General features: G+C 41.5%; 1 protein-coding gene across 2 annotated transcripts in view; it reads left to right on the top strand.

The window, feature by feature from the left end:
- TRIM55 (tripartite motif containing 55) overlaps positions 1–22,218 on the top strand; it is a 37,910-nt gene that overhangs the window by 7,143 nt on the left and 8,549 nt on the right. The window contains exons 3-9 of one of the 2 annotated variants that reach the window (XM_080339240.1): positions 1,102–1,270; positions 2,978–3,073; positions 6,895–7,128; positions 8,138–8,160; positions 8,260–8,384; positions 10,488–10,708; positions 12,439–12,726. In XM_080339240.1, the coding sequence (XP_080195366.1) occupies positions 1,102–1,270; positions 2,978–3,073; positions 6,895–7,128; positions 8,138–8,160; positions 8,260–8,384; positions 10,488–10,708; positions 12,439–12,726 (1,156 nt within the window). The remainder of the gene's footprint in view (positions 1–1,101; positions 1,271–2,977; positions 3,074–6,894; positions 7,129–8,137; positions 8,161–8,259; positions 8,385–10,487; positions 10,709–12,438; positions 12,727–22,218) is intronic. The other variant, XM_080339241.1, reaches the window with a different exon arrangement.

Here is a 22,218-nt window from a genome sequence, read left to right as displayed (position 1 = left end):
AACAGAATGGGATAATGGCTTATGTTGGAAACATTTGACATGGCCACAGTAAGAGTAACGGCTTCTGGAATCTTGAACCCGTAGGTACATTTCCTCCATCAATCGACTGACCCTGTCCTCTGGTACTGCATCCTTACACACTCACGTGCTTGCCGCAGATGTTCTCAGGGTGCTAAGCCTGAAGTGTAGGCTCAGAAAACCATCAGGCTGCCCATGCAGACTGGACAAGAGCTTTCACTTACACTGGGAATGCTAGTTAAGTGGCTCATTTAAAGGAAGCTACAACTAAATTAGTTTCTGAAGTAGCAGGGATCAACTCGTGTGCATATGGCTAAATTATTTTGCTGAAGAGAAGATCAGGACTGAGCTGCAGCCTGGTGATAGTTCATGTCTTAGCACAGGAGAGGAATGCTGCTTTTGCAACCCATGCCTTTGGTGGTGGTTACAGTTGAGTTACCTGCTGTCGAAAAGTTTGACACTGTACAAGCTAGACATGTGCCATGCAGCTAAAATTTGTGTGTGACCTTATTTTGGTTGCTGACCTAGTGTAAAGGCTGTAAGGACCCATTCCTGTTTGATATTGACAGTTCTGGCCTGGGCTTCACAAAGCTTCATCAGCAGAGATAAAGGTCCATCAATACCCACAACTCATGCTTCAAATTAATCCCCTGCATAAGAGCTTTGCTGCATTAAGGCCAAGTGCCCAACATCTTGCATGATGAATGTGAAACAAATTACGTATGTTTCATATTTCAGACAGATGTTAGATAGCATGCTAATTAAAGTACACGAGTAGTTTGAGATCTGTCTTAGTGAGGTTATTCACATTTTTAAATATGAGCAAGAGTTCAGTCACACTCCCAGCTGGAATCTCCATATGAAGTACTGTTGCTATATTGTCATCTCATCCTGTTGTGTCAGGACATTAAGCTTTACCGCTCACTATTTAGTCAACCCATGTGGCAGGTTTAAGTCTGTGCTGCACATTCAGGTCATCCTTGGACACTGCTATACAAAGGTACCATATTTCGTGCTGGTACCTTAAGTGTTGCCATCAGAAACTCATAAGCACTAAGTATGCTTTAAACTTGTTTTCTTTAGCAGACCCGAAAGGAAGTGTGACCAGCCAATGTGCGAAGAGCACGAAGATGAGAGAATTAATATCTATTGCTTGAACTGTGAAATGCCCACCTGCTCCCTGTGCAAAGTCTTTGGTGCCCACAAAGACTGTCAAGTTGCTCTTCTCACAAACGTTTACCAGCGACAGAAGGTAAATATCTTTTTGTTTCTCACAGTCCTCCCAGTAACTGACAGTACCATTGACAAGAAAGTATTCCCATGGGATTCCTGCGAGTTTCCAAAGGGGCCTGGGAGTGCTTTTCCCATCCCTGTGTGTAAGTGAAAGGTTCACACAAATCTGTAAGAACTCTTTTAGAAACATGGAAAAATAAATTTATGAGAGATCACACAGAAAGGTATTACAATGTCCCCATTTTTGTTAGTATAATGAGTAAACATTTTAAACAGTAATCTGATGTGAAGCTGAGGATCTCTCTTTTGAGGTTCTTAATCTCTTTTCCCACTGCTTTTAGATCAGAAAAACAAGTGGTATTTCCAGCAGATGAACTGGAAAGAGAACAGACCATTACAAATCAAACAGTTATCTATCAGGCACTTTTGCCTTTCAGCATCCTATTTTTAAGAAAAGTTGAGTGAAAAACCTCCTCCTGCAAGTGAACGCAGGAATATTCAATAGTTGGCAGCACAGGATGTACCTAACATCCTCTGCCCTTGCTGTCACCAGTAAAAGACTTGTTTATTTTTAATACAGTATTAATTTAAAACCTGACTCACTGGGTTATCCTCCTGAGATAAACAGCTCATTTTTCTGGAGGGCCCCAGTGGGGCAAGCAATCAGACAGTCCAAGTTTGCAGTCCCAGCCTCCAACTTTGTCACACAGATGCCTGTGTGTGGAAACTACAAATGAGAAGTCGCTTTAGGAAAGTAGTTACAAGCATCCTTTTCAATCAAAAGAGGAGGGAGAAGGGGGGAGAAGTTCTTGGATGGAATCCATGCCCCTTATCACTCCTTTTGCGTGGAGATCTGCAGGCAGTGACTTTCGTCCCAGAGTGCCTGTGGAGAGGGAATGTCATGCCCCAGACTGGAGAAGTAGCTCAGAGCCTGCAGGATGTGTGCTTCAAAGGCCATGGACATGGTTACCTGTCACTACAGTGGTGTGTCAAGGGCCCCTCGCCCTCCCCAGCACCTTCACCAAGTTCCCTAGGGACTACCTTCTCCATCTCTCCTCTTCTAAGGATACCTCACCATCATTTCCATCCCCACACTCAGGCCATTTCCTCTTCCACTCATTTCCCTTGTGACAGTGGCTCAGGCTTCACCTTCCCCTTCTCCTTTTCTACCTTCCCCTCTCAACAGAGCCCCAGCCCCACCGTCCTCATGCCAGGGACTCTATAGCACTCTGGTCCCTCCAGATCCATGGGCCACCACTTCTGCTGTCCAGGGCCAAGAGCTACAGTCCTCAGGGAAATACCACAGTGGTGTGGCTAGACTCAGATACTAAAAACACCCCCATCCTCTCAAGAGACAAAGTGTTTTCCCTCAAACCCAAAGGGAATATTTTGGGGCTATCAAAACACAGTGCTTCACACTAAAGCCTCTAGAAGAGCCTCCTAGAATAAAGTGTTTCCTCCTTTTCAAGCCACAGTTTCTTCTCCATTAAAAGTTTCAAAATGTCAATGTTTTCATAGTGTTTTGGGAGAGGAAACAAATGTCAAAGTACTAGCTGGTAACTTGTGGGCAGGTAAAGCTCCAATCTTCTTCGGTTCTAGTGGAAAGAGCTAATACCCTGGTGTGGCTCATTTGTATTCTGTTTCCCAGTGTTAGATGTGCCACCCTGACATGGGATGGTGTCTAACAGTCTAACACCCTCCTGCTTGCTCTCCCCTTACTGCCTAGTCTGAGCTGAGTGATGGCATTGCAGTCCTGGTGGGGAGCAATGACAGAGCACAAGGGATAGTCACGCAGCTGGAGGAGACCTGCAGGATGGTTGAGGTAGGTACCACCTCTTTAAACGCATCTATTTCGGCGCGAAGTCACATCTTTCGAACTGCTGGTAATGACCATTCTTTAACAGACCTCACTTTACCCAAATGCATTCCCACGTTGTTTCACTAAACCATTACCTGTGGCTTTGTGCAGTATCAGTTGTGCTGCTTCAGCCAAAGGATACATCCTGCTTGGCACGTTGCCTCTGACATTGGCCATGTGGTTGAGGACAAAGAGTAAGGATAATCCATATCAGCACATCTTACTCAGCATTCTTAGTGGCATAGGATGTTACTAAAGTTAAAAGTATATCCAACAAAATGCCATCAACTCCCAGCTCATTTAACATCTAAGATACATTCTAGACCTGTAAAAGACCGGTATTTAGTCTAACGCCTGACCGGTCCTGTGAACAGAGCCTTAGTCTCAGCCTCAGGGTAGCCATAGTGTGGCTCCTAAGTATGTCAGTGAACTCTATATCCAGGCTCTTATTGGATTTTCTGGTAAAGGTCTTACTCTAGCAGAGCTGGAATTAGTTTTGTGTCATTCAATAGTAGAAGTAGCTTTCATTTCCTCCAAGAGGTTTGCATGAGCAAAGCAAATATAAATATCAGCTCTGACCAATTTGACCAATAGACTGAAAAGAGCTCATACAAATTGATTTTATGATCAGAGTTTGATGAAGCATCTAGTGAAGGAGTCGCATCCCTCTCAGCCCAATTAGAATTATATTGACCCTTCAGAGCTGGAGCAGAAACAAGAAATGGCACAGAAAAAGAAGTTAATCCAAGATGTATAGATTCTAATTGGTAAGATAAATTGATTCCAGGTTCTACATACACAATTGCCCAAGGCTCCTGTTTCCTCAGAGCAAGGAAGAACAGAAAATCTCCGAGTTTAGTTTAAAGAATATAAACCCATTAGTCCAAGTAAATGAGACAGTGTGTTAGCAGCAGTCAGAACTTTGTAGTCAGGAAGCCTTCACGTTGCAGGGATGAAATTGGCTGCTATCAGGACTTTGCAGACAGAAACAAGCCTTTCAAGCAGGTTAACTGCAGAAATTTGAATGATGCGAAAGCAAAAGCTTCTACTCATTTAAGTTGAACTATCTGAACCAGAAACAAAACTTCAAACACCTTGTCTGAAGTATGGAGAAAACGCTGTGCTAAAAATACCTTAATAAATAAAACAGTTTCTGAAAACTAGCTTCCTCAGAATCATCCACTCAGTTTAAAGCCTAACCTTTAAACCTGAAGCCCAAAGAAAGTGCAGCCATTTTACCTTCAGATATTTTAACAGGATTTTTACCTTTTAAGTCAAAGTTTGCAGAAAATAGATCTTAGAGCTTACCTTGGCACTTCCATGTTACACTTTAAGCAAATCACATTTCCTACCATATAAAAGCTTTGTCTGAATTGACATGATTTTGTCCTTGACTATTAAAAGCTACAGCTGGAGCTGAGAAATGTGCACACATGGAAATAACACTTAAGATCCAGGATTGTCTCTTCCCTCTGTTTAACACTTTGCAGACCATAAAAAATACCTATTTTAGCAGAAAATACATGATCATTTTCCTTTTAGCTGGAGTAAGCAATAGCCTACAGTTATATCTTTAGCTATTGCTCCTATCTTACCCTAAAAACCGGAGGGAAACAAAACAAAACAAAACAAACCTGTATAGTTCTTAACTAGTCGAAACGTAGACCAAATGCATATATTACACTGAAAATATAAAAGGGAAAATAAAATGCCAAATACTGGAAAACAATAATAACTAAGTACTGCTTAGCCCTATAAACAATATGAGTAAAATAATGAAGGAAGAATTACAGTTTCTTTCAAATGCTAAAAGCATAGGCCAGTCAATACAGATGCTTCAGAACAAACAGTACAACTCATGCTCAGTCTCAAGGACTCCTTTCTTTTTGCTGTAGCCATGCTTTAAAAAACAAAAAGGCTGAGAACTTTTTAGAATGGAAAGTTGTGTATTTGTTAACTGTTTTCATTACTCAGAAGCTGATTAGGGTAATTCCATCAGACAGGGACTTCATATGGAAACATTTTATACAGAAAGAGAATATTTTAGAAATATTTCAGCACTTGCCATTAGGAACCTCTTGAGGGCCACAATTCTGTAATATCTGCTGGCAGGAAATAATATGTATTAGAGCTTAGAGAAAGGGAAGGATTTCTCAGGGCCCCCTGCTATCACTCTCTTGCTCTTCTTCCCTTAATGCTTGTCCTGTGTCAAACAGCAAAGATAGCATTCACCTGTATTGAAATTAAGGCTGTTTTACAAGTGATCTGAATGACATTTCAGAGAAAGTTACCATAGAGCATATCAAAGAGCAATCTGGAGCAGTTGGAACTGCAGGAAACACTGGTAGAAAGCTAGGAGACAGGTGAAAGAGGAGAAGATTATTTGAGGTCTGAACAATAGAATGATACCCAGGAGCCATGACTCACTTGTTTTGAAAGCTTCCTTATCCGCACCCTGTAATTCACTAATCAGGAATTCCTGGGAAGTGGCCAGGACCTCCAGAAGGGCAGAAAAAGCCTGACACCCTGCAAGGACTTTTAAATTAGGAGTCTCTGTTGAGTCTTCCTCATTGGAAGAAGAGGTGGATACTTGCATCAATGCAACAAGACCTGCATTCACTTCTCACCCCTCAATGTAGACAGTGATTTTTGGTCACACGTCCATCTTCAAAAGGCATTAAACAATACAGAACAGACTGTCACCAATCATAGGAAAGAGGTCTAGTTGAAAGACAAGAAAAAAGTGGGATTCTCTCTGGCCAAGTGCTGTGAATAATCAGCCTTATCACTTCCAAAAGTGCTGTGGGACTCTAAATAATCCTGTGCTGCCAGGATCTCAGCATTATTGCCTCAAGGGATGAAGATGAGGAATTGATTCAACCTCAGTTCCTAGGAAAGAGATTTAAATAAGCACCACCATTCACAATCAGAGAGAACCACAATAAGGTTATGCCCCGGGGCACATGGATGACTCAAGTACTTCTATTTGGAAGACCTCAGATATTATAGATAACCTGTCTCTGATTTCCTCTACATAAATCCTCCCTAGCAAGTGCAGTGTGCTCTTGCTGGAGAGGACTCAATGAAGAAGTCATCAAAGCCATCCTTACTCAGTGAAATATGCCGTGTTATCTGGTTGGAAGGACAAAAAAATGTTTCAAAAAATGATGTGAAAATAACTTCCTGAAGGTAGCATTGAAACCTGGCTCCTCCTTGTCTTCATGTTTTTGTCACACACTGTTTTCTTTGTGGTACCTTTACCTCATTCAGCGCACAGTAAATGTAGCAGAATGGACATCTATTGTGAAAATAGTGTCTAAGAGGGTGTAATCAGGCCCAGCTAGGATCATTCCAGGTTCCGTGGTAGAAAAAGAAAGTTCCCCAGAGCTGATCTGAGATCACAGCGGCTTTAAAAAAGACATTCTATTTGTGCAAGTGAACACAATTGCTAATGTGGTGGGGGTTTTTACTTTTCCTGCAGACTTTGATGTATCACTATAGACATCATAAATACCTTTCACAATTTTTTAGCAGACTAACAAGTTATACAATAGCCTGTTTGGGGGCTTCCGGTGGCTTGAAACTCACAGTTTGAGAACAGTTTTAAAACTTTTGTTCCGATAGCTTGGACTTTGAGAATTATAGAAGTCTCTGGGGTCATTCAGAATCCTTTGCAGTATTCAGAAAGAGGAATTTCTTTGATGAAAATGCTTCCTGTAAAAACTGTAAAAATAGAAACTCTTTTAAGAACATAACATGTTTAACATAAACCAAATGATTCACAGGAATGCTGCAGACGACAGAAAGAGCAGCTGTGTGAAAAATTTGATTATCTCTATTCTGTACTGGAAGAAAGAAAAAATGAGATGACACAAATAATCACTAGAACCCAAGAGGAGAAACTGGAACATGTCCGCTCCCTCATGAAGAAGTATGCGGACCATTTGGAATCTGTGTCAAAGCTGGTTGAATCAGGAATCCAGTTCATGGAAGAACCAGAAATGGCCGTGTTTTTGCAGGTATAATGCCAATAAATAGAGATAGTAAAATAGTGATAGGTTTATTGGGTACTATTCAAGCACTTCTCAATTTTAAGCACATTCAGAGTCTGGTCACCATTGAGTGAACATTTATACAAACTAGTTTTTTTAATACTTGCATCAGCACAGACAAACAACTAGTCTTTTTGTGACTAGTATCCAAATCAAGAGCACGACTATTTGATATTTGCACCAAAATATACTATCCTGTGTACGAATTTCTGGTCCCCAATGAAGAAACAGGAATTTATCACTTTCCAACATATCTTTATCGCCACACCACATCGTCCATATGTGTGTGTATGAACTGCTGTGAGTTATAGGTTTCACTTGCATATTGACAGAGCGATTAGCCTTCCAACAATTAAATCTTTATGTTCCAAGTTGGATTTTTATGCCATTTTTTTCCCCTGTTTTCTTACTATAAGGAGAGCTGATTAGGAAACCATTAGCAGCCTGTCCACTGAATTCATTGGTGTAGAATTTCTGTCCTGCAAGTTTACAGTTCCTCTGTGTTAAAGGCTGGAAGGACGTTTTCAAAAAGAAAAAAAATCATCAAAGAATTGCCTTTAAAAAGTACAATAATTTTTCCAGACCAATAAAATTTTGTGGGTCCAGAAGTGTGCCCTTATGGGCAGTCAAAGATCTAGTTATTGTGACTAAAGATGGTAATGGGACAACCACTTTTCACCACAAACACACAAAAAAGAGCAAAAATATTTCTTTTTCATTTTTGTAGAAATCATATATCTTTTCCATCATATTCAGATTTTAATTGAACATTCTTCAATTGACTAAATAGTTTCCTGAGTTATATACTAATTACTGTCCAAATTTGATCTCATTCTTAGATCTCATGGCTGTCATTTATGAGATTCATATTAGTATGTTTAGAAGCACCCAGTCTAAGAATTAGATCTCAGTGCATAAAATCTCTGAAAATTTTGAACCACTTAAGAAGCCACTTATTTCCTTTTTGTTTTCACAGAATGCCAAAACATTGCTACAAAAGTAAGTATTAAAACTTGATACTCTTGATCTTTGTAATGAACTACAAATTACAAATTTATCTGCAAATACAAAGGTCAATAACCTATCTTTCTGTTTTAGAATTACTGAAGCATCTAAAGGATTTCAAATGGAAAAAATAGAGGCTGGGTATGAAAATATGAACCAATTCACAGTGAACCTCAGCAGAGAAGAAAAGATAATACGAGAAATTGATTTTGACCGAGGTATGTCATTTATTTCACCTAAATTGCTTTCTTAAATTGCAGCTGTGTGTGATTTACATGACAATACTGAGCAGGAAAACTGAATAAGATATTTCTCTCCATCCCAAAGTGTAACTGCACTATTTTGTATCAATTATAATCAAAAGCAAAAATCCATCCCATCTAAAAAAATCACATAACCTGTTGACACCATTAATCTTACCTTTTATGTGACCTCAATACTCTCTAACCTCATGATCTTTACTGACTCCTCACGTGAAGGGACCATAAAATTAAGATTTTATCTTATTCTGTAAAGTCCTTTTTTTCCTAAAAGATGTCATTATTGTATGGCCTATGGACTCGTGAAGGTCATTTAAGAAATAGAATGTCTACTAATAAAATAAGTACATATGAAATATACTTTTTTTTTTTTAATAATAACCAAGAAATCTGGCAGAAGCATAATCGAAATTCAATGACTAAACATGCTTGATATGTCTATACAATAATGCAAAGTTGTAATTCTACATTTGCCAAAGTAGCCTGAAATCCAGGCTCACCTGTGCTTTACATTACAGAGTAAGCCACAAGAAATCAACCATAGAACCATAGAATGTCCCGAGTTGGAAGGGACCCACAAGGATCATCAAGTCAAAACAAATGTTTCAAATAAGCAGATCTCTCCTATTAAAAGGCAGCAGTAATAGTAATTTTGTATATCCCTAATATTCTTGCTAGCAATGGATTCTCCGAGAAAATTTACCTTTATCAGCCCAGTTAAGGGGCCACCCATCGCTTACTCCCCTGCTACAACTTGTGCTGACTTCAGAGTGGGGTCTGCTCCCTGCAAGGGACCCTGCGTGGCTGTGGTGCAGAACTTGGTTGGTAGGATGGGACCTGTGGTCTGGCCGCACCTGTCACAGGGCCCCGTGTAGTGGGACAGCAGCTGTGGCACCTGTCAGCAGCAGAGGAGCAGGTGCCGTCTCGCAGGGCATGAACCTCCAGGGATTTGTCTTGGCAGGGACAGCCTCATGCCCAGTCTGTCCCTGCGATCATCCACAGCTGCCACGTCCCAGCCACACAGGTGCATCTGCCAAGATCGTGACCTTGTGCTCTGGACACACACCCCCAGCATGTGATGGGGAATGTGACACCCACCTCCTGGGGACAAGGCATTAGGAAGGGCTTTCGCAATGGGGACTTCAGTCCTGCACTTGAAACTCCTGCTACAGTCAGTGAGGTCCTCTGCAGCCAAGGGACGTAGCAGCAGAGATTCAGCACTCTGCTTACAGCCATGTCTTTGCCTGCGGAAACATTTCTCCATTATAAGTGCATTCCTTAATTTGCCAATCTGCACTCCTACATACTCAGGCAGAACCACAACCTGTGAAGAATATGCAGCCAATTTGGAGCTTGGGTTAATGCATCCATCTAGGTTTATTTCTCTGAAGTGCTAGGATGGCTCTGAACAACATCTGACGTGTGAGGATGAATGGTGTGATTATGCAAAGTAAATGCATTGTTAGGGGGCTCCCTCTGGAAATAAGCTGAGCCACAAATGCTGACACCAGCATGTGTCAGATGACACAACAGTGACAGTTTGACCAAGTTTGACAGTCCAGTTTTAGGGAGATTAGTGTCTCAAACCTCCAGTCATGTATTGCAAAGCACTAACCTGGTAAATATGCATTGTGATTGTCTCAATGGTGTTTAAAACAAGCATATACATAAAATCACAAGAGGGACATTTTTCCTAGCAGGTTATGCCAGGTCAGGTATCCTCTCCCCGAAAAGTGTAGGGCTGTACTGCACATCCCTCACAAGGATAACTGCGTGGTCAGGACTTTCTGTCCTCCAGCCCATGGAAAGGGACAGCTTAAGATTTCAACAACCGTGTGTGTATGGTGTCCTCTCCACTGCAAAGCACCTGCTGGCAGCTCCATGGCAGTTCCCAGTGCGGGCTGGTGGGCACAGGCTCCTAACCAGTGCCCTCTCCCCAGCCTACGTCCTCTGCCAGTATCAGTAGCTTTGCCGTGCAACTGTAAATGGCATTCTAATTACATAAAGATCATAGCCATCTTCACATGGTTCCGAGCCCTGTCCTTTTATGTGTCCCGTTAGAGGAGGAGGGAGAAGAGGAAGAGGAGGAGATGGTGGATGGTGAAGATTTGGATGAAGTCCACACAGAGTCATCAGGAGAGGAGGAGGAGGAAGAGGTGAAGGAAGAAGGACCTGAGAGAGCATCACAGCCACCTCAGCAGGACCCTGAACCACAGAATACAGCAGGAGAACTCCCAGTTGAACCCACCCCAGTGCTGCTGCCTGCTGCCCCAGCTGCTCAGGTAAGTGTCCCTGGTGTCCTGCTGTCCTGCCAGTGGTGCTGAGGGTGCCTCAAAAGAGCAAGAAAATGCTCCTCTGTGGCCTATGGGCACCATACATCAGAAGTATGGCTAAGGGAATTAATGGACTGGAGAGTAAAATTGTTTATTGCCCTTCTACACATATATGCAACTGTAGCCTGTCCTCTCAACCTGCGTATAAATTATTTGATAGGGGAAAAAAAAATAGTTTGGGAGTTAAGCACATTACCATGGATGTTCTGCTTGCTGTGATTTAACTCAGACTTACTGTTATAAATGAAACGGTTGTTAAAATATTTATACTAAGAGAATTTGGCATTCCCTCCAGATTTAGTGAGCTTTCCACCACCAGTTTTTAGATCCTACTTCTAATCTATTTTCTGTGAGTGGTGTTTTCTCCCTTCTGTTCTGGTCATCCTATGGATATTGTCTAGGTAGATGCAGGGATGTCATACACTGAACAGAAGAAGAAACTATCTCTTACAACCAGTACCAAAAAGGTTCAGGGTGTGAATAATTTAGGTCAGCACTTTTTCTTAAGGAAATCTATTAGAATGAGACCACAATTGCTTCATATTCTAAAAGACCTACATTAAAAAAACCAAAAAACTACTTCATGTGCTACTTTAGCTGGATTTAGATACAATTAACTTAGTGAATTTTCCTCTTATGCAATTTACCCAGAGAAGCTGCTGAGCAGGTAAAGGCTGCAGTGAAGGTATTTGATGAGGCCAGTGTGAAAACAAGGGAGCACATAAAGAATCTTTTACTGTAGCAAGTTCCCCACACTAAACAAGGGAAAATAAATACTATAGATTACTTCTTGCTTTGATTCAAAAACATACATGAGTTTCCAGCAGCTGTGTGAAGATGGTATTAAGTCAGGCTGTATTGATTTAACCATTTTGTCTTTTTAGGACTTGCACTGACTTTAGCTAAAGTTATGTTGCCTAACTGATGCAGGTTTTCCTGCAAACAAGAGCTAGACATAAGCAATTCTGCCCACTAACACTAAGTTCCTCGCTTTTAAGTACTGATTGTAAAATGGCATTAGGAGATGATTAGATGTGGATGCAGACACAGCATGTGGGCATCACAGTGTATGGGATACTGGTATTTCAGGTTTTGCTTTCTGGTGTAAGAGAGGCAAAGCAGAAATGCTGAGGTGACAGCAGGTACCGTGTGGGTGAGCCCCTAGAGCTCGACTCAGGTACAGAAGTGCAGTTGAGCCGATTGCTCCAGTGCCTTTGTATTCCCCCTTATTCTGACTGCTCGTATCAACAGAGTCATTGAAAAATGTGTTGTTCTTAACACAAAACCCAGGATGCTATTCAAAGCACCTATTGTTCATGGCTGGTACCAGTTCATGAGGGTTTTTGGCAGTATTTCTTATATTTTTAGGACTGAATTGGGTGTTTATCTGAATTAGGAACTGCTTGCTCACTCCTTTCTCAGCAAGTATCCCCCTCCTAGCTAATTCTACCCTCCTATTCTGTTTTTTAGATAACTTGTTCTCTGTCCCATATCCGTTTTATTCAAATGACAGTTGCTTTTGCTTCACATTTGATTGTAATTGCTTTGGACCACATATTAGGACAAATCTATTCCTCACAGTGAGACATAACAAACACAGCATGTAGACCAACATGGCTACGGCAGGAAGGTAACATGGTGCACTCTGCTTGTTCTTCTCTTTATCTGTCCTGATTAAGGATGAGGTTGTGACACCAAGTGATTCTCAACAGACCCCAGAGCCTGACACTCAAGTGCCGGCCACAGCAGAAACCATGGATCCCTTATTTTACCCTAGCTGGTATAAGGCTCAGTCGCGGCAATCAAGCAGTCCAAGCTCAACCCCAGTGAGTGGGTTGGGGAAAGTAGGGCCTCCTGTTTCTCTGGAAACAAGTGCAAAGAAGGCAGAAGCCCCAGCAGCGGCAGCGATCGAGGAGAGTGCGCCAGGGAGTGGTAAGGAAAGTAATGCCACTGCAGCAACGTCCAAGGTCAGTGCTACCGAAGTCACCTCAGAGTGCTGTGACGTGCAGCAAGGCGGGAACAGCAATTATTAAGGAAAATGTGACTTAATTTTCCTTTGCATGCTAAGGAATAGGAATAATTTGGGAAATATGGAAACAGCATAAATTGTTGTTTCAGCAAATCCACTGAATTTACAGATGATTTCAGTATGTACCAGGCTGACTTTTTAGCTTCCGAATAGCATGCCGATGGTTGCTTGTGCTTAACTGCCCGTGCACCTCGCTTGTGCAAGCTGTTACCTGAGTTGCTCATGCACATGCTCAGGAGCTGGCAGGGAGGCTGGCAATGCCCCTGGGCATCAGATATTTGCATGTGTTAGTGGCAAACAAATCCTGTGCACGAGATTATTCTCATCACCTGTTGAAAACCTGTGTACATCACATGCTGTCCTACCGCCACTGGTAGAGCAGCTACAGCTTGGCTTTGACTTCTGCAGCTCCATGGCTGCATTGGGAGCATACGCCTTCCCTATGTGAACATGAAGCTTCGCAAATACCTGGAGCCTTCTTGTGTGTTTGATTGCCTCTCAGTAAGCAGTGTGATTTCCTGTGCTCAGGTCTGTTACAGAGGGTTTCCTCCAAGGCTTCTTAGGACCTGGTTAAAGGAGAGCATGAAGATAATATAATATAATACATTCCAGTTCTGTGTTAGACTACCAGCAGCATGATGAGATAACAGAGACTGATGTGTTGGGTACAGGAGGGTGCTTTCTTTAAAATTACAGTTTTAGAGCTGGTATAACCTGAATTTGAACATTCCTTCTTCTGCATAATGCCATATGGGTCAAAGATCTGAGGAACAGAGCTGAGAGAGCTGTGTGTGAAGGATTTGCACACTACAGCTGTTCCTGCTCTAGTGCCTGGCTACCAGCCCATGAGCAGCTCTCTCCAAATTAAACCATCCTGATTTACAGGCTTAAGTCATTAACAAAGCAATTACCTGTATGTGTGTGACAAGAGACTGCGTGTGTGTGCAAAAGAACAAGTGAGCAATATGTATTTCATGCTGTTTCCTTTAAAGTTGGAGTCGACCATTCAGCATACATAAGCAGCCCTTACATGATAAACCATCACGTAATGGGCAAAAAGTTAGAATGATAAGTTCATACGGATATGATAAAAGGGACACTTAGATTTTAGCTGGAGGCTTTAGTCAGTGACGCTTGAATTTGGTGGTGGAAGCATTCTCGCTGACTTCAGTCTTAACAAAAGCAACGTTTGAACCCCAAATTTCGGTAACTCTTTTTCAAGTCAGGGTTTGATTGGAAAATATTTGAGTGGAACAAAACAAATAAAAAATAAAAATAAAAATTAAAAAAAGTTACGAAATCTGCTATGATAAATCTTCTTAATGATATTCCAAATCAGCTGGCAAAAGCAGGTAAATTCACAGTGAAATTAATTGCTGCTATTTCTTTGTATCAGTTCCACTAATGACTGGGCAGCCAAACCTCACCATAGGCAGGTAAAATCCTTACTGAGAAAATTCCCCAGGAGCCTGCCTGATTGTGGTTGACTTCCTGGGTCCTAATTTACCAGCAGCAAGCAGAAGAGCAAAATTAAGGTTTGATGTGGCCAACTGAAAAACAGTGGCAGTGGTTTTCAGTCCCACCGAAGTAGCAATCTGGTACCTGCCTCTCTTCTTCATCAGGTACCAGGAGTGAAAACAGGCGCAGGGAAAAGATGTCAGTTCCCATTGACATGTGTATTTAGGGGTGCTGGCTTCTGGTATTTTCCCAGATCACGACCGACACTGACATTTTGGGGGGAGGAGGTTGTTGGGAAGTGTAGTCTGTGATTTTGGGGATAGGGGCAGGAAGGATCAGGGGGCACAAGTGAAGATGGGGTTGCCCCTGGGCTGGAGACAGGAAGGGATAGGAAAGCATGAGAAGCAGAAAAGTGCAGAGTGTGCTGAAGAACAGAAAAAACAGAGTCACCAAGCTAGAAAAGGTGATGCGCAAGATGATGCTGCAGTCAGATTTACGGATCTGAATTGAAATTTGTCTATGTCATGAGTAAAATGGCCTCTGTCGTGTGGCAGTGATCATTTTTAAGTATGTGAACTTCAACTTTGTTTTTTTCCTGCATGTGATTTTTATCCAACCAACTCTGAAATGCTGTATTTGTTTACTTTTTTAAACCCTAGCTGATGCTCCTCACAACACTGTTTTTTCTCCCTTCCTCCGATTAAACAATATCATGGAGAAGTGCTGTGAAAACAGAGCTTTGTCACTGAACGTAGTGATAATTATTAGATTGTGTCATGACAACACTGGTGAAGCACTCTTCTTATTTCCTCACAGGAGTTAGCATTCTGCATATCACTTTTGGCAATTCTTATCATACTACATCGTCTTTGGAATCTGATACAATACATGATTTGTACTTTCATGGGTAGGAAATATTTTGTTTTACCATTAACTAACAGTTCAAGTAATGTCTCTGGTGATGTTCCTACATGGTTTTAAAGGAATTTTTCCCCTTTCTTCCCATCCAAAACCCTCATACTAGTTCACAATACGAGCTGCCTAAAACATTTCTTCCTCGCACCTTCCAAATGCCACCCTTCAGCTTACTCCTGCATGGTTAAACATTGCATCTCCCTGGTTCAAAATGAAAAGAGACTTTATTCCCTCAGGTATATGGGCTTATATTTCAGTTGCTGTTCAGATGACCAGCAGGTTGGAAAACCTGTGAGTTGACAGGAGATACAAAGAGCCCTGCGTTGTTCAGTCCAACAAATGAGGGAGGAAGGTCTGGAGAGTAATGGTTGACATGAGAGGGGTAAACATGAGGAAGAAAAATCCACTGAATAATCCTGATGCTGGGATTCTGACCGCAAGCAAACCACCAGTTCTTCCTCAGGGGCATGGACCTCCAGGGAGCAGGGGTCCAGCCATTCGCTGTGGAGAAAGTTCCCCCAAATCCCAGCCCACATAGCACACCCCACACATGGGGAACTCCTCTTCAGGTCTTTTTTCCACCAAAAGGCATCCAAAGCCACCTCTCCCACATTTCCAGTGAGTGTAAGACCCCGAAATGCATCTCCATGCATCTGGGGGGACCTCAACTCTTTAGACACCCCAGGCTATGTCTGTACTTTTAAATATCAATTTTTCTGTAGGTAAAGGCTTTTTTCCCTTAGATCACGCTAATTAGGAGCTGAAATATCTACAAGATCAAGGACTATGACCTTCACTATCCGGTGAAGTTGTCCTGAATGCAAATACTGTAAATTAAACCTTAACTATTCCACAACATCTCTTCTGGAATAGCTCCTTTTTGGTAGACACTGTCCATGATTTAGTTCTTCAAGCTCCAAATTCACACCCCTCTTAGTTAAGATATACATATGTATTCAATTTCTAAAGTGACATGGCCAATCTGCAGAGAGTTCTGTGTTACCACTGAGGTGTTTAATCTTGTTCACTGAAGACCAAAGACCTCTGATACCAAAAAAATTGTAGTTACCTTTGGGTATTTGCTATAATGACAGAATAATTCAATTCTAGTCTGTTCTTCAACACAAGAATGCTTGGTTTTCCTACTCACTCTGTGTACTGCATTCTAAGCACTGTACAACATGATAGGGTGCATCTATGAAGAATGAGGAATTATTATTCACCTTTTATTTTCAAAAATACCAGCACTATGACTGAAATATATCTCTCCATTAAAAAAAAGAAAAAAGGAGAGGGGAGAAGCTATCACCTATGCGTTAACTGCATAAGTTATGCAGAAAGATGAACTGTCTGGTGGTAATTTGAATTTGAAAAGCATTGGACACTGTGAATCTCAATTAAATGTATGGATCATAGTTTAGTTTTCATTTATTTGTGTTTGTTTTTGAAAATTTGTTGTATTATTGCAAGAGGACATAGAGCTTTTTTGTACTCCTGGGAAATCAGGCATGCGAATAGCATTATGCTTTCTTTTCCCCTCTCTGTTTTTTAATTCAAAATACCTTTGAAATTAAAAATAGACAAATGCAGAAAGCTCTCATTCCTACCATTTGAGACCTCTTTCTATGTGGTCTCTAGTGACAGCTTTATGATTTATTTAATCATGAAATAGAAAGGAGGCAAGGGCAAAAGGCATTTTGGTCTCAGTCTCTATTTGCATAAAAATGATTTCTTCTCCAGTGTAGAGAGGTGGCTGTTTAGACAGTTTATGTGTCTTTATCTTTCATGTGAGATATCAGGTCACTGCCCTTTTTTCATTTTGTGTGATAAGATCCTGAAAGCCAAATTACTTGAAATAACTGTAATAATAATTTATAATAATAATATACATCTGCATGACTGTCATCATAAAAGCAGGATATAATTTATTTTCAGGCTGTTTGAATAGAATGCACTGATAGGGATTTCCTTGCTTTCCAGCAGCAAAAAGAGATCAGTCTCCCCTATTAATCCCCCAAATTTACTTTATTTGAGGGCTGGTTTACTCTAAGAAATTGTATTGATACATCAAGAGTTTTCCTCCAGAGTGCAGGAAGGTGCATCAGCAGGGATGTGGCAATGGGAGGTGCAGCTCACAGGTGTACAGGTTGCTTGGTCTAAGAAGGGACAGCAGGAGATGATTCAGCATGAACAAAATAGGAAACTCTGCACTAGGGAGCTGCATCCCGCTTCAGGGAGTGCCTAAGTCAGGCGTACCGTCACCGCAGGCTGCTTCTGCATCTGACGGAGGATGAGGCATCTCCAGGGAGACAGCTCACCAGCTGCTCCTGGTCCACACTGGGCTCCTCTTCGCATCTGCCTGCTGAGCGTGAGGTGATACCACTCTTAACCCTCGTGCTTCTGCACTGGGGTCTTTTGGAGTGAATCTGAGCCTCTGTGGGTGGCAACAGGGAGAAAATGATTGAAACACAGGGAGCGAGAATAGCATCAATCAGCTGCCTTGCCACCACAGGGAGTGATGTGTTAGTGGAGGGTGACACAGACATTAACAAGCAGCTCTTCCCAGGGTTTTAGACTCCCTTCTTGGAGTCTAAAACAAAAACTTGGAGAGCTTAGAGACAGTCTGTGTGCCAGGTTACAGAAAGAGGTGCAGCAAGGCTTCACCGAGTCTTATCTTCTCATGTTGGTCTTAGAAGACAGGCTAAGTGAGCTAGGAAGAAGAATATGAATTTTGTGCATTAGGCTTCAGAAAGTCATTCACTGGTCTGGCATTTCAGGACTCAGGTGTGTGCTTTTGTGTCCTTTATACCTGAAGGATGCTACCAATGACATATAGGTGTGGAGCTTTAGCCATATGAAGAACGATGTGTGTGTTTTGTGAATGCTCATGTCACCTCACTGTCAGATTGGCACACCTGAAGCCCTTCAGACTACTGGAAATCTGATTTCTAAATATACATTGAGTCATTCAGTAGAAAGATTAGTTTGCAGGAGTGCTGAACATCTGTCACTTCTAACAGTGTGAACGTTCAATACTCCCAGCTAGCCAGCCAGGTGTAAAGATGCTGCCCAGCTTTAAGCCACCAAACGTGAAAAGCTGTTCCAGGTTCTGCCCTTCAGTTCCCTTGTGCAGACCTCGGACGGCTAGAGAAAGCTATGCACATCAAGAACAGTAAAACCACTTCCCAAGAATGTGTAGTTCTTAAAACTGTCTTCCCATACAGAATCACTCTGTCCCTTGGTTTGTAACAGAGGAATCCCTAAAATCGGGTATTTTACCACAAAACTTACTTGTGTTGTCACAGGAGGAAGGCAGATCCCAAAATACCTTATATCTGCTAAAATTATTTCAGTCTACTTAAAATGCAGAAGGCAATGGATGCATAAAGAAAAGTTTGTTCAGGTTTTTCCCTAGCCAGATTTTTGTAGGCAACAACTCTCATGCCGTGGCACCATATAAATTTGTGAGAGTTTATGAAAGTCTTGTATTCATCTGAGTCTCTGGTTATCCAGTTTATTTCACCTAAGATGAAGTAGTAGACTCTATATTCTGTTGCTCAAATAATTCTTGGTCAGAGAAGTGTCTGTCTGTGGCTCCAGAGGACTCGAGTGCATACATTTAGTTTGAAAGGAAGTGCAAGTTAATCATCCACAAACAGTATTTTGATCTAATTTCCCTTTGTTGCAAGTAAGTATAGTGCTTTAATTCCATAAGGATATAAAATATAATCAGGACTGAGCTGTTTGGGAGGAGAAATACTAATGAAGTGGCCTATGTTAATCTTGTTTCATTAGTTTTAAAATTTTCTATTACTTGCTTGCAACCTTATGCCATCTGCCAGAATTACCATAGGGACAGTCCTCTCTGTATTCATGTACTGTAGTTCTCTTTGCCCTGCTGCTGAATACTTCAGTTTTAGCTGGCAATCCTTCAAATATTATTCCATGAGACAGCTTTAAATCACGTCAGAGAGGTCAGTACTTAGCAAAGTTTTAGCCGATTGGTTGTCATGTTAATATTCAGGCAACACGGATAAAATAACATCATTTAAAACAAAAATAAGCCAGAGAGAGATCATGCTGTACTCATTGCCCATGTACCCCTGATTTTCCATCACTCTGTAGAAGGTATGGTCCAACATTTTAGTGCAGCACTACCCTGGAATGATTGTACAAGCGTGACAGTGATGCACAAATAATACAGGATGTTTCAAAAAGATGGATCCAATTTGAAATCACTGTATCTCTGCAACCACGAACCACTACGTCAAAGACCATGTTTTTGTGCCACCATTAGTGACTAATCTGGATGACCTCAAAAACAGAATCACAGCAGTGGTGACCTCAGTGGAAGAAGACACTTTGAGAGGCATTTGGGATTAATTGGGTCCATCTTTTTGAAACACCCTGTAATTTCCTTTCTCTTCTCTGAACTGGAAACTCAGTCTTGCCACTCTGCTTTGGTAAGGAAGCTCAGTCCCCGTCTTCAAGCCAGATGCTCCAAGAGGTAGGATTGCTTTCTTGAGAAAAGGCAGCCCTGCAAGGCTGGATCTTGCAGGAATGATGCTCAGCGAGGGTCTCCCTCCCCTCTGGCCCAGCTGACACAGCCTTCCTGCAGCTTGTCTCTGGCATGGGACAAGAAGTTTGTCAGAATCAGCAGCAGGCACCCCAGGAAGGCAGCAGCTGCTCCAGAGACTCTCTGCTCCCTGCAATGAGCATATTTAGCATTAACAAAGGATCTGGGAATGCAGAGAGCAAAAGTCTACTTGATATTTAACATCTAGGTCTGGATATGCTTGTCTTTTCTTAGGTGGAAAACTGGATGGGTTTATTTCTGTAAGGTTAAAAAATCCGCAAGTTTTGGCTGAATGAAAAATGGGTCATCTATTCTTCCCAAAGTTGAGCCTTTTGTAGGAGACTCACGAATCCGTTAGAATACAAACCCAGATTAAATTTTGTTTGAAACTTCTTCCTAAACTTCTCTTAAAGTTAACTCTGGGGGAAAAAAAAAAGATAATAATGTTCATCCTCTAGCTGAAACACAAGAAAAACACTACATACAAGAATCTCTGTTAATGGTCCAGAAATTCTACCTTTGCTTCTCTGTAATTTGACTTAGTGAGTTGGGATTCGATTATAGCAGCTGGGTGGGAGGCCACTCAGGCTGATGTTTAGTTGATGTCAAATTCTGCCCATAAATTTCCATTTTGCATCTTGATTTAGTGCCTCGGGTGATATTTTTTTTTCCCTCAGTTTAGTAAATACATACAGAGAAAATCAGGAAAGTCTTGATAGTTCCTCTTTTAACACCTCTCTCCCTTGCTTCTGAAAATTATCTGAGTGATTCAGAGGCAGCAATGATGAGTCGTGAGGGCAATGTATTAAGACCAACTTTCAGACAACAGTTTCTCGTAATTAATATGAGTGGCAAATACTTCACCTGAAGTTTTACCTCGAATAGTCTCCTCTGTGATTTGTCTGGTGAGTCATTGATACCATCTGATTTATGTATATTTAATTTTTTCGGTCCATTACTAACAAAAGGACCTCTACAATGACAGTGTGGACAAAATTATTTCTCCTGTTCAAATTAATACAAAACTAGGCTCACGTAGATGTTTTCTTTCTGCAGCTAGCTCATTTAAATACTGATTCCTACCTCGACTCGACCTTCTCCTCCAAGCATCACTCGTTTTGCTCATTGTTATGGCATTCAGAAAGGAAAATAGAGTGTAAACAAAGAATATTTCTTAATGATGGATTAACCGTTGCTGTTTTATATCACATCATGGTAGATTTATGTCACAACAACACAAGCCATCTGTTTGTAAAACATCTGGTTAGTTGCCATCCTGCTGCCTTGAGACAGTTCAGGCTTTCAGTGTAGCTGTGAGCTCACCCATGGAAAGCAGTACTGGCAGTCCTGTAGCCATAAGAGATAGATCAATAATTAAATACCAGCCTATCTGATTTAATTACTGGCAGTTATTAGTAAACCAGGGCTGACTCCTTGCGTTAGGTATTGTATCATGCCACTTCCAGGTTTTCCTGACTGGACCACAGCACCCTGCAGCATTCGGTGCCCACCTACCTGGCATTTGAAATGGAGATAGAGGTCAGGGGCTGCATGTGCAGCCAAAATGGAACTGAAAAAAAGGGTGAGAGACATGTCAAACAGCTTCGATTCAGTCTGAGTAGTATGTATTCCTGATATCTGTACAATAATCTTCAGGTCATTGAGTAAGAGATCAGTGACTAATTCAGAAAACTTGTTATCCCAGGGTACTGGCCAGTGGAAATAGATGAGTGCCACAATGTCCAAGCCATGCTACAGATATCCAACATAGATGTCACACCTGTGATTGAGCAGAAAATTAGGATCTCACAATCCCAGAGAAGAAGTGATTTGAATTTCTCGTTGCTCTTTTTAATTTAGAAAGCACCCCATAAAACCTACCTCAGTCTATCTCAACCACCGAAGGTAGCAATCAAAATACAGACCCAGTCCCTTAGAGCACTGCTGCCTCAGCGCTTCTGCACACAGAAGAAGTGGCTATTTTTCATTATGAAACACTTGCTGTATGACTTGCTCTGTTACAAAATGCCTTACTGAGGAAAGAAAGGTAAGCTGTTGTTGCCCCATCAGTGCTGGTGAGCCTTTCCAATGTCTGACACCAGCTTTATTTTTTTAATACATTCATTTTTATATTTATGCACAATTTCATAATTTAATTTTATAAAATAAATGGATCCCTTTAAAAGGAAAATTGAATTGATGCCCACCCAGTTGCTGCTCAGTTCCAAGCTTGCCTCTGAGGACAGTTGCCTCTGATATGTGCTCTATATTCTGTAAAACCCGGTCAATAACTGTGATTGAATCAGAGGCTTTAAGAGCAGTATTTATCACAGCTTCCTTGGACTTCACCTGGGAACAGTGAGAGATGGGCAGGAGGAAGCTTGATTTAATATCTTGCGCATCGGCTGGCCGAGTGCTGTGCAAGCAAGCCAGCATTGCTAATGGGTGAGGAGAGATTACAGTGTGAGACGTGACACAACA

Source organism: Nesoenas mayeri (assembly GCF_963082525.1).
Source record: "Nesoenas mayeri genome assembly, chromosome: 2".
Lineage (NCBI taxonomy): Eukaryota > Metazoa > Chordata > Aves > Columbiformes > Columbidae > Nesoenas > Nesoenas mayeri.
This window is presented reverse-complemented; position numbering and strand designations above follow the sequence as displayed.